Source organism: Balaenoptera physalus (genome assembly GCF_965194825.1).
Source record: "Balaenoptera physalus genome assembly, chromosome: 4".
Lineage (NCBI taxonomy): Eukaryota > Metazoa > Chordata > Mammalia > Artiodactyla > Balaenopteridae > Balaenoptera > Balaenoptera physalus.
In genome coordinates, this window is record NC_138891.1 from 134,188,510 (window position 1) to 134,201,167 (window position 12,658).

The 12,658-nt window shown below is 40.9% G+C and overlaps 1 protein-coding gene across 1 annotated transcript; it reads right to left on the reverse strand.

Moving 5' to 3' along the window:
* Window positions 1-356: 356 nt before the first annotated feature.
* MIS18A (MIS18 kinetochore protein A) lies at window positions 357-10,365 on the reverse strand. Its single transcript, XM_082461024.1, has 5 exons — window positions 9,984-10,365; window positions 6,163-6,229; window positions 3,802-3,924; window positions 1,285-1,381; window positions 357-692 (listed from the first exon to the last, which is right to left on the reverse strand). Exons 1-5 carry the CDS (start codon window positions 10,324-10,326, stop codon window positions 612-614), a joined length of 711 nt encoding a protein of 236 aa, XP_082317150.1. The 5' UTR covers window positions 10,327-10,365; the 3' UTR covers window positions 357-611.
* Between the last annotated feature and the right edge of the window lie 2,293 nt (window positions 10,366-12,658).

A 12,658-nucleotide genomic window follows, 5' to 3' on the forward strand; every position in this document is an offset into this window, starting at 1 on the left:
ATTCTGTCAGGGTTTTTTGGCATATAGTAGTAAATAAACAGGATCAAGTGGAATTCTACCGCCACTAGAACACATGCTATTCTGCTCTTGTGCAAGGTTTTGAATAGTTCTGACAAATAACTCAACTGACCGGTTTCTCCACAGAGCTGGACGAATTAGTTTTCAGAGGAGATTCAACCACACAGTGGGTGGGAAAACTTCTAAGATTTTCTTACCACTCAATATTAAATATTGTTCAAAGTATTAAAGGTGAAATAAAGTTTAAAAAAAATAAGAAATAAAGAATAACGAATTTGGTACTGAGGAGAAAACCATTCAGAAAATTATGGCAGTTTATCAAAATAAAAACTACTAAATTTCACTTCCAGGAAGTATCATGACTTTAAAATTGGAATTTAGGAAACAATCATCTTTTTACCATCAAATACAGCTGGACAAGTAATTCTCCAACTCTTCTCGTTTGATCATTTGATCAGTACAAGAGAAGGTAAAGTACATGACCATTTTGGATTCTTTCAGTTCTAAGTGAAGTAAATTATAACAAGAATTGCTACATGTGAAACAACTGTCCATCAGCAAAGGACTCCAGAACGGGAGACTTGGAACAGATTTCAGCTTTTGCAGCTGGTAAAGGGCAATTTTGATTCAACCTCCCAAAGCTTTGTTTGCAATGCTTTCAAAACATCTTCCATCTATTGAATTGAAATAAGAATATTAAAAAAAAATACATGATTAAAATCATACATGGTTAAATATGATTAAAATATTCATCCTTAATACAATTTCTGAACATGTTATGCATTACACATGGATATTAAGTATTTAACAGAATTCCATTTAAATAAGACATAAGTTTATTAACAGTAGTTCTCAACCTCTAATCTGTAGCTTTTTTATACATTCATCACTATCTTGCCTATCTGTGAGAGGATGTTAACATTCAAAAACAAGGCTATTTTTACCGTGAAATACTGATTTCATTAAGAAGATATATTTCTATTTTAATAGTTTTAGAATATATACTACTTTGATTTTAGTATGAAGTATCTTCTTTATTATTTTTTTGATAAAGCTTTAGCTTAATTTGTAGTTTGGCTCCCCAAAAAATCAACTTTACTAACAACTGAAATAAATAAATAAGAATAAAATAAAATAAGCGCTCTCTTACCATGAAAGTGCTAAGGTCAAAACAGAAAACACTTTAAGGATTATTCGTGGAGGAGCAATTGTTCACTGACTGGAAGTTGTTCATACAAAGATACAAAAAGTGCAGAACAAGATTACCTGCTTTAGAGATTTTTCTATTTCAACTCGGCTTTCAAGATTAAAAAGCTCTTTATCTTCTGACACAATTTGCTTTTCAGAGGACCCTAAAACATAACTGAAGTATAATAACAGTACAAAGTTAAAACATGAAAAGGGAGTAAATATAAAATTTACATGAATAATATTAAGGGAATTCCCTGGTGGTCCAGTGGTTAGAGCTCTGCGCTTCCACTGTAGGGGACACAGGTTCGATCCCTGGTCTGGGAACTATGATCCCACATGCAGCGCAGTGCAGCCATAAATAATAAAATAAAATAAAATAAAAATAAAATAAAAAATAAATAAAATAAAATAAAATAAAATAAAATAAAATAAAATAAAATAAAATAAAATAAAATAATGATATTAAAACTCGAATATGTATATCAAACTATATATTAGTACCAAGTAAACACATAAAACAACTACTTTTGTTAATAGCAACCTACATAGGAAGCTGAACTACATGAAATCCTGTTTTTCTCCATAACAGCTTTGTCCGAGAGCCCTACATATTTCCCAATATTATAAGTATTTTGTTATTGGAAATAAACTTGCTCTGTAGTAAGTTGGGTGGCAAAACATTACCACTCATGGTTCAAAATTCTATTTTAAAGTTTTAAAAGATCCTGAAGAAGCCACTGCTTTATATTACTTTTTTTTTTTTAATGTAACTTCTCAGGAACGTGTGCATTTTCAAGTTTGACTTTTAGTATATAATTTGTGTAGTCAACTCTTGATTACCTAGATTTGGGCAACTTCAACAGTTATCCTATAACTTAGGTTTTGCTCCACTCTCTGGGGTGATGAGATGCTGTGGTTTAGAAAATACAAAGAACAGAAGAATTGGCCTCGTGATGGAAGGAGAAGAGGCCCAGCTTCGGTGACCAAATAAATCTAAACAGTAGGGAAGAAGGTGCTGGTATTTCTCAAAAAAAGAAATTTGATTCGTTTGCATTTCTTTAGTGGGAGTCCTTCATTACATGTAACAACTTCAATATGTCACTTCTTTTGTCAAATAAGAACAGTCTTCTCTTGGAAACCCAAGATTAAATTGATTAAATTTCTGAAAAATGTCATGGGAGGCAAAATTGCAGAGGGCAATAATATCCCGTTTAGAAAAGAAAAATGAGATGGGGGAAAAAATTAAACGGTATTGAGTAATTTATAACACTGTAAATAAACATTACAGAGGGCATCCACTTCTAAAACAAACCAGGTTCCTTGTCATTAAAATTCTGCCCCAAGAGGTATTCAACTGTTCAGGAAAAAACAGCTTCAATACTATAACCCTCTATGGAGAAATCTTCCACACATTTTCTTTTATACAGATATGTATCACTTTTATTAAAGTTTTGTACCAACCGTACTGAAGAGTTCACGTTGTTTATACCTGTACTCTCCCCCACATAATTTTCACAAATCTTAGTAAAATTCTCATGGAGATTAAGGGAGCAGTTGTTTGGGCCTGGGTCTTCTATTTAAAACCAAAACAGATCTGATCTCTCTCTAGGCAGGCCTACATGCTTTACATCAATGAGCAGTGCTTGCTATATTATTCTCTTGTGTAAGGAATATAAAAAGTTTGCAGATTTTATAATTTTGACCTAAACCTGTCTAGTTTCAAAGAAGGTGGCCAAACTGCAGTTATCAAAGAATAATTAAATGAAAAATTATAATAAGAAGAATACTGTTTTAAATTCTTTAAAGAGAAACTCTAAGAAATTCAACCGGAGTGACGAAATACCTCGAGTAATGAAAGTGTAGGCATTTTTTTTTTTTTCCTTCTTAAATTGTTCTTCTTTCCTGATACTTAAGGTTTCCTAGGCATCTTTAAAATCTTGAGGATTACATCTTTTCCAGGATAAGTGAAAATACACTAGGGTCAACTGACTGTTTCCTATTTTAAAAAGGCTAGTGAATTAGAGGGCCATTAAGATATCTGTCATCAGACCCTAATTCACCTTGTCTCCTAACGCTTTTTAGAAGTCTTGAAAAATGAAGGTACTTCCTTGCAACTCTCAAAAAAAGCAGACAATTATTTACCACTCTCAAGGAAATAGTTGGACTTTGTATTTCTACTTTTCCAGAACACCAAAGGGACTTCTTTCCTGACCATTTCTGAAATTCCTATTTCTTTATGATATTCTAGGAGACCAAAAACTAGAGGGAAAAATAAAATGGACAAAATATATTGATCCACACAATAGCTTTTAAAAAAAATCCTATTAAACTAAATTCAATTGTTAAGAAAAACAACATATTTTTACTCTGAAAAATGTTCGGAGTGTTTTCTCCTACAATTTAGAATGACAGACTTTTCCAATAGCAAATAAATCGGGTCCAAACAAAAAATCACTAGCTTTATTGTCAGAAATTATTTTAAAATATATTTTAACCAGTGTTGATTTAGTTTCGATGTTTTCATACCAATTTCTCTGCAAGCAAGTTTCTGAGAATTCAGTTATGAGCTATTCATTTATACATCAAACTTACCTTTCAATGGCTTCAACACTGAGGCAGAACAAGTCCCTCTTGTAGTCTAGATTCTTGGGTGTGCATCTGTATATGTAGCCGAGGTTGAGTGAACATCCTGCGCAGTACAAAGTCTCCAGGATGCTGCAACGAGAAATGCCACCGCTTTAGCAACTGGTTATAACAAAAATCCCATTGTTGAGATCCATAAACACCTAAACGTTTAAGTTGCTAAAGTATGTTATTCTGACCCTACTAAGTCATATGTACAAAAAAAGGAAAAAAATGATAGTAAGATGCTTACATCAGAAATGTAGACAGTCACCTCCAGGCTGCATTGCCTTAAGTATCCAGTGACAAAGGGCATGTACAAAAGTGACAAGAAGAGAGTGTACTAAGGTGGTGTTTTCCTAGAATGTAAATGCCTCAATTCAGTATTAAGAAAAATTAACTAAAATTTTGAAATAAGACAAAAAGATTCCACATGTCCTTTTAATGTTATATTGTCCACCAAGGATCATTAACACTCTGGGGAAGGGATATGCAAATTTTTTTCTGTAATGATCCAGAGAACAAATATTTTAGGCTCTCAGGCCATATGGTGTGTGTTGCAACTACTTGCCTTTACCACTGTTAGCACAGAAGCTGCCACAGATAATACATAACTGATCTGTGTTCCAGTAACAATGCATTTACAAAAACAGGTGCTTGGGACGTCCCTGGCGGTCCAGTGGTTGAGACTTCGCCTTCCAATGCAGGGGGTGTGGGTTTGATCCCTGGTGGGGGAACTAAGATCCCACATGCCTCGGGGCCAGAAAACCAAAACATAAAACAGAAGCAATATTGTAACAAATTCAATAAAGACTTTAAAAATGGTCCACATCAAAAAAAAAAAATCTTAAAAAAAAAACCCAAACAATCAGGTGCTTAGCCCATGGGCCACAGTTTGGCATAAAGGATGGGTTCAGGTGATACAAGTAAACAGGACTTAGCAACACTGGTTCAGAGCGAGAGTCAATTCCCTTTTCAATTCTCTAACAATCCTGATTATAAAGAGAAGAAAGTCTCAGTCTGGTGCTAGAATGTCTTTAACCTGTATCTCACAGTTGCAAATCTTTTAACAGTAAGAGAACAGACCTCAGGCTCAGAACCAGCCAGGCAATACTGTCTCAGCTAGAATTTAATAACATGTGTTTTCAGTGTAATTATCTTCACAGTTACTTTCCACTTACAGCAAATGATACATTTATGGCAGTAATATAAAGATTCCTTTTTAAATAAATTTAAATAAAAATTAGGAGTCACTTTAATGAAAAATATTAAGTACATGATAGCACAGCTGTTACATGGATATGGCAAAAATGGTAAAGCTGACATCAAAATGACTAGAGTTGGGAAGTAGAGAACACTCTGCAGGAAACAAAGAGAAATAACAAAGCATCATCCTAGCTCTTACTAATTAGCCCTGTGTCCTTAGTGAAGTTGTAACCTCCTCAGGCCTTGCTTTCTTCATCTACAAAATGAGAAAAGATCTAAGGTTGGGTTTTCCAAATTTTCATCACCAGCATGCCAACAGTACAATTTTCCTTATATCCACTTACTACCTGTCCTATTATGAATTTAATCCTCCTTAAATAGAGTAATTTTTCAATTAAAATACACTTTATTTGAACGGGACAATCTAATGTTACTAAAATTAAAAACCAACATTTTAAAATAAAAAATATATATATGATTATTAATTTCTGTTTAACTGCTTGTGTACCACTTATTCATATACATCAGTACAACACGTTTCGGGCAACAATACTAGAAGGCAGAGCTTCCCATTCAGTTTGCTGAGGACGCCACTTGCAGCAGATGTGTGGCAGGTATAGCAAGATACTGACCACTTCAACCCTTGGAGTGGCAGCAAAGGGCCTGCGAGTGCTGGAGGCCCCATGCTGTTGTTTCTGCAGCCCTGTCTGTTTACCTCAATAGGCCGTATATGTGTGTATGCATGACCTTAGCATTTTCTATGCGTGCCATGACATGAAAAGGGTACGGAGTATTAATATAAAGCATCCTTTGGCTTGGAGATTCCATGATACAGATATTTTCCTTTTCTATTTTTATTTTCGATTTTCTTCACACCAAGCGCAAACACCCAAAAAGGGAGTGTCAGAATGTGCCCTGAGAGGTTTAGAAACTCTTCCATCTCATATCTAAAGGGGACCACCAGCACTCAAGAATTGGTATATTAGAATGACTGATTTTATACTGATTACCATGAAAAAAAGTTTTATCCCAAATCTTACTGCTGATGATCTCCTTAAAGACTTCTATTTGAAAAATAAACATTTTCTCTAATGTACATATTCACATAAATATAGCCTTACTCACCAACCATTTTCATTTTTACGTTTGGATAGTATCTGTTCCTTATCCACAGAAACATTACAGGAAACACCTAGAAAGAAGAAAGTAACAAGAATTTATTAATGCAGTTTGTTACAATACACACGCAGACACTGAGAGAACTTCTAATTCAACTTTTATTTTAGAACCCAGAAGCCCAGAAAAAAATAAAGGCCCAAAAGTCACACACACGGGGTAGTCTAAAACTAAAGGTACAGGGTCTTCTGGAAAAAGATAGCAGAATAAGAGTTATTTCCTTCCATTCCCAGAAAACACTGAAATTAACAAAGTGAATAAAATTAGGAAGAAAAAATTCAACTGACAGTAAAATTTGGGACAATTAGAACCTCAAATCAAAGACTATCAAGAATACCCGCCAGACACAGTAAAACTGGGATCAACCCAAGGAAGAGGATAAAAGCCTGTGCATACATCTCCAGATCTCACACGCAGAGCTCGTTTCTCTACAAGTAACTGAGAGGGTCCTCAGGAGCTCAGCCAAAAACCTTTTAGACCACAACCTGGACAGGGGTCACAGCTGAACCCTAGAAGCAGCAGGAAACATTCCCGTTTCCCAAGTTCAGAACACACTAAAGGCAGGGAGGGAATCGGGAGCAGAGGCACATGAAGAAAGGACATCAGACCCACAATGGCCAGAACAGACTCTTGATTTCACCTCCTCTACAGTCTGCCTTAACTCAGTAAACTCCACTTCCATCTACCCATCGCTCAGATCAGAAACCGGCATCACCCCTGATTCACTGTCTCCTTACCCTTCTCCCTGCACAGACACCCCACAGCTAAATCCTGTCAATTCTACCTCACAACCCTCAGTCCAGCCCCCAAGCCACCACCACCTCCTCTGCCTGGACGGCTGCACTAGCTCCTGATTGACCTGCCCACTTCCATGCTTATTCTTCTCTTCAGTACATCCTCCAAAGAAAAAACTGGGTCATATCACTCTCCTGCTTAAACAACTCATTCACTAGAATAGATTCTCATTCCACAGAACAGCCTACAAGGCCCTAAATTTTCTGGCCCCTTCCTTCCTCCCTAAATCTTATCTTTAATCTACTATTCGGCCCCGCTAGCCTCAAGGCCTTTGCACTAGCTGCTCCCTGTGCCTGGAAAAAGCAAAGAGCATGACACCAGAACTGAACATGCAGCCACGTCGACATTCCTGTATAAAGACAACAGAAAGACATTTTCAAGCACTCAAACTTGAAGTTTTCTTGGGGATGGGGAAACCACTGGTGAAGATTAATCAAATAAACAACTCAGGAATGAGAAAGCTATTAATAAGCTTTCTCATTATTAATAAGAGTCCTGGACTGGAGAAATAAGCTCATAGAAACATTATATTAAAGCTAAATGACTATGGCTACAGAACAGTATGTAAATGTTATAAACCTTGACAAAGTAAAAATAATTAAACTAACTCCAATTGGAGCAGGGAGGGGAATGGAAATTAATCCAACAGTTCATTTTCTAATCTTTCACTGGGAGGAAGGAGGGGGAGGGTGTTAAATCAATTTGTCTAAAGCTGATAAAAAAGGATATTTATATATACTTTTTAAATTTTAAAAACTACTGGTATAGACAAACTAAATAACAGAATAGTGTTTCCATATATAAAACAAAAGCGCCCACGTGATAAAGGAGAGAAAAGACATAAAAACAGAAAGGATGGTAAAGATTTAACACCAAACATATCAATATTATTCCTTAAAAAGCTGTAAATGACATAAACTCACCTACTAAAAGGAAGAGCTTCTCCTACTGTATCAAAATCAACCCAAATACATACATGTTGTTCTAATGGTGGCAACACTGGGAAAAAACCCAGACCTCTGTCAACAGGGGCAGACTGGGAGGATGAATGGCATCTCCATTAAAGAGATCACTTATGTGGCACTTCCTATTTCTGGGCACATGACGCACATTAACTCACTTAATCCTCCTAATCACCCCATTAAGTATTATCCCCATTTTTACAGAGGAGAAAACTGAGGCACAGAGAGACTAAGTAGCTTGCCCAGAAAGACACAGCTAGTAAGTGGCAGGCCAGGATTCAAACCCATGCAGTTGAGGGCCGTCATCTATACTGCCTCAGCGGGGGTACAACAAGCAGCTACTAAAAACGTGAAGTATATCTATATGCACTAATATGGAAAAATACTCAGAATATATGTGCAGAATAAAAAAGTAAGGACGCCTAACAGTATAAATAATATAATCTCAAGTATGCTTTTAAAAATTTACATGTTTAGGGAATTCCAAAAAATTTACATATTTAAACATGCTCATACATGCATGGAGAGTATCTGGAAGTATAAATGAGAATAAAGCATGTTGAACTCTGGGGACATGAGAGTGTCAGCATTGGGGGATAAGTCCTTCTGCATTGATTTTAATAGCTGCAAAGGGTTAAACTCAATGAATTGCATGGGAAATGTATGTTCTTAGGCTTTTGTTTAACAACTGAAGGGGACTCAGCAATTATCATTAATTGCATCCTTAAGGAAAAGAGGTTCCAAAAAGTTTCAGGTAACAGGTGGACACTGCTGTCCTCCTTTCTTCCCAATATATCCCAGGAAGGAAAACATTCCACAAATGTCAACAAATCAGTGAATTTCTGCCATAAAATATTTACAGAATTCAAACAGAGCATAAATTTCATCTTGAAAACCTCAAGTCCAAAAAGAACAGCCATTTTTACACCAACTCAGAAAAAATATGTGAACCACTCCCCTATATAAATACTATGAAAACAACAAAACCAGGAAACGTTGGGGAAACATACAGGTTCCAAAAGATACTGGCTCTACCAGTTACCTGTACGTTTACTACATCCTCCTTCCTCTCCAATTTTGATAGGGTTGTTGGTGCTTTTATTGCAAGTCTCCTTTAATTTTTTTGATACCACTATGTTCTGTCAACTCTACGGTTGTTAACACTTCAGACGATAAAGGCGTCTGCTGATACAACTATGAAGACTTGAGAAATCAACCCTGACATCCCCCGAGGGAAGCAGGCAGCCGAAAAGCTTAATTTCCTAAACCATTAACAATACGATTTACCGATTAACAGCCCGCTAATTTCTATGAGGAGTAACACAGAATAGCTACACCCTAAATGCTTACAACCTAGTTGGTCATTTTTTTCTAAGTAATGCTCACGACGACACTGATTCATCCACTGCTCTCCTGGGATGGGGGAACCTCAGAAAAGAACCTGTCACTCGTAAGGCCAAGGTGCAGGGACGACCCTCCTCCTCCCCTTTTTCTGGGACAGCTCACCGTCTCAGATTTTTCTGCCTTTAAAGACCCTGGGAGGGGCTTCCCTGGTGGCACAGTGGTTAAGAATCTGCCTGCCAATGCAGGGGACTCGGGTTCGAGCCCTTGTCCGGAAAGATCCCACGTGCCGCGGAGCAACTAAGCCTGTGTGCCACAACTACTGAGCTTGTGCTCTGGAGCCCAAGAGCCACAACTACTGAACCCATGTGCCACAACTACTGAAGCCCGCGCGCCTAGAGCCCGTGCTCCGCAACAAGAGAAGCCACCGCAATGAGAAGCCCACGCGCCGCAACTAGAGAAAGCCCGCGTGCAGCAACGAAGCACCCAACGCAGCCAAAAATAAAATAAATAAATAATAAATAAATAAATTTATTAAAAATAAATAAGCAAATAAATAAAAATAAAGACCCTGGGAGGCCCCAAAACACCTCCGCCTCCTCCGGGGCCGCCCAGGTGCAGCACACCCGGGAAGAAGGCGTTCCTAAGTCCTAACCCCCCGCCCGAACTGACAGCGCAGCAGGATGCAGTTGGTGTCTTCCTGGCTCGTCACCCAGCTCAGCGAGTCGCCCAGCGGCCGCCGGCAACCAGAGCACAGAAACACCAGCGGCCTGTCCTCCTCCTCCGCGGGCTCCGCAGCCTCCTCGCGCCGCGTCCTTTCCGTGCAGGCCACCGACGCGTCCCCGCTCACGCAGCTCCACATGCTCGCCCACTTCTGCAGCAGCTGGTGGCGGCTCGAGTCTTCCGAGAGCCGCTTGCCTAAGAGCGAGGAGTTGCTCCACTTGCCCTTGTCGCCACACGCACAGCTAGTAGAGGAGCATCTTTTGCAACAAGCCTGAGACCAAGGACCCGCCATTAGCTACGAATTGCCTGCGCCGCGGAGGGTCACGGGAAAAACGCCGTTGCGCATGCGCGAGGCGGGGCGAGGCGGCGGAGGGTGAGGGAGGAGGGGCGGTCGGGTGAGGGAGGAGGGGCGGTCGGGTGAGGGAGGAGGGGCGGTCGGGTGAGGGAGGAGGGGCGGTCGGGTGAGGGAGGAGGGGCGGTCGGGTGAGGGAGGAGGGGCGGTCGGGTGAGGGAGGAGGGGCGGTCGGGTGAGGGAGGAGGGGCGGTAGGCAGCCTCGCAGCGCGCTTTCTCGCGGTGGAACTGGGCCTGGCGGCGGGGAGTCACTGCGCGTGCATCGCGCTTTCCAGCCTTAGGAAATTGAGGCTGCCCGAGATCCGCTCGCTAGGCTGCTTGGGGAGGAGAGTTCAGCCTCTTACATAGGAGGGGAGGCGTCTTTGAAAAAGTTACTCCCACCGAACTACATTACCAGCCCCTCACGGAGACCTTGGCAATGGTTACGAAAGAGAATATGCCGCCTATACACCACTCAGAGATAGAGGAGTTGGGGCGCAGTCCTGCTTTCTCCGGCCTCCTCCCTCTATGTTTCTGTGGCTACAACCCCTCAAATTTAGCGTGCCTGAGAGTCACCTGGGAGCTGGATGGGACACAGATTTCTGAGTCCCACTGTGGACTGGAAAAAAAATTCACGACTTAAAAGTTGAGAATTATGTTTTATGTGGTGGACTCGCTGAGGACGTCAGCCCAGGAGTCGGCCTGTCAGATATTTGGGAGGGACTGCTCCAAAGAGGTAAGGAAGGAGCCAGGATACAGAGGAGATTTTTGGAAAAACAAACAAATCAACAACAAAAACAGGTAGTTGGAACATCAAATGATCGTTGCCTTTTTAAAAATATTTATTTATTTATTATTTATTTTGGCTGTGCCGGGTCTTAGTTGTGGCACGCGGCACGTGGGATCTTTAGTTGTGGCCTGAGACTGACCTTCATAGTTATGGCTTTAGTTGTGGCATATGGACTCGTAAGTTGCGACATGCAAACACTTAGTTACGGCATGCATGCAGGATCTGGTTCCCTGACCAGGGATCAAACCCAGGCCCCTGGAACTGGGAGCGCGGAGTCTTACCCACTGGACCACGAGGGAAGTCCCAAATGATCACTGTTAATTAAAGAAAACCAGACATCTCAAGTTAATGAATTTAGCGCTTTTTTATATATGGGAAGATGCAAGAATCTGGGCTCATTGAAATCAGGGCAGCTACAGTGGCTGATGGCTTGATAGCCAAAACATCCTTTGTTTACTCATATGGCAGGCACCATTCTTCGTCCACACCCCCTTCACAGATTCTCCATCAGTAGGTCAGGATGGGCCCGAGAATTTGCTTAACAGGCTCCTGGGTGATGCAGGTGCTGTCAGTCGGGGCACCTCCACTTTTGGTTGCCGCTGCTCTAGTTTGTCTGCCTAACTTCCTTGAGGTGGAGAAAGCAAGGATTGTTGGGGAGCCACCCTGTCACATGTTCCTTTTATGCACTGTTATTGCTCTAACGAGACCCCGGAAAGGACCCCAGATCACTCAGGCTAGCACTGCAAGGACAAGCTGGAAGGGTGGGTGTGGGCTGCAGTGGTGTTGCTGGAAAGCATGGAAGTGCCTCTGCTGTCTGGATCTGGGAGCCCCTCGCCCCTTGCACCAAGTGAGCATTCCCTCTGGCTGGTAAGGACAGCCTTCCTCAGCTGCCCCAGAAAGCCGGCCTCTGACTTTAAAGCACCACAGGTTAGGACAGGAAAGGATGGTGGGAAATGGACCAGCTGCATCATGGACAACCTGGCGGCATATCTGGGAAGAAAGTTACCCCCAAAGTCCTACATCTGCTCTTAGAATCCTTTGGGTGTGTCCTAAGTCACTGCCCACTTTGCTTGGTCAGGTAAACTATCTACCAAAAAAATTTGCTTCCAACTTTAGTGCCTCTGGCCACCAGCAACAAGCAAAAACTTTGGAGTCAAAAGCCTTGGGTTGGGGGCTTCCCTGTTGGCGCAGTGGTTGAGAGTCTGCCTGCCAATGCAGGGGACACGGGTTCGAGCCCTGGTCTGGGAGGATCCCACATGCCGCGGAGCAACTGGGCCCGTGAGCCACAACTACTGAGCCTGCGCGTCTGGAGCTTGTGCTCCGCAGCAAGAGAGGCCGCAACAGTGAGAGGCCCGCGCACCGCGATGAAGAGCGGCCCCCACTCGCCACAACTAGAGAAAGCCCTCGCACAGAAACAAAGACCCAACACAGCCTAAAATAAATAAATAAATAAATAAATAAAAATTAAAAAAAAAAAAAAAGCCTTGGGTTGACCTAACCCTC

What these genes read in the sequence shown, in the direction of transcription:
- MIS18A (XM_082461024.1), bottom strand. Translation starts at nt 10,326, where the DNA reads ATGGCGGGTCCTTGGTCTCAGGCTTGTTGCAAAAGATGCTCCTCTACT. An exon ending in CAACTGCATCCTGCTGCGCT is followed by an intron (nt 6,230 to 9,983) that starts GTCAGTTCGGGC and finishes TCTTCTTTCTAG; the next exon opens with GTGTTTCCTGTAATGTTTCT. An exon ending in CGTAAAAATGAAAATGGTTG is followed by an intron (nt 3,925 to 6,162) that starts GTGAGTAAGGCT and finishes TTCTCGTTGCAG; the next exon opens with CATCCTGGAGACTTTGTACT.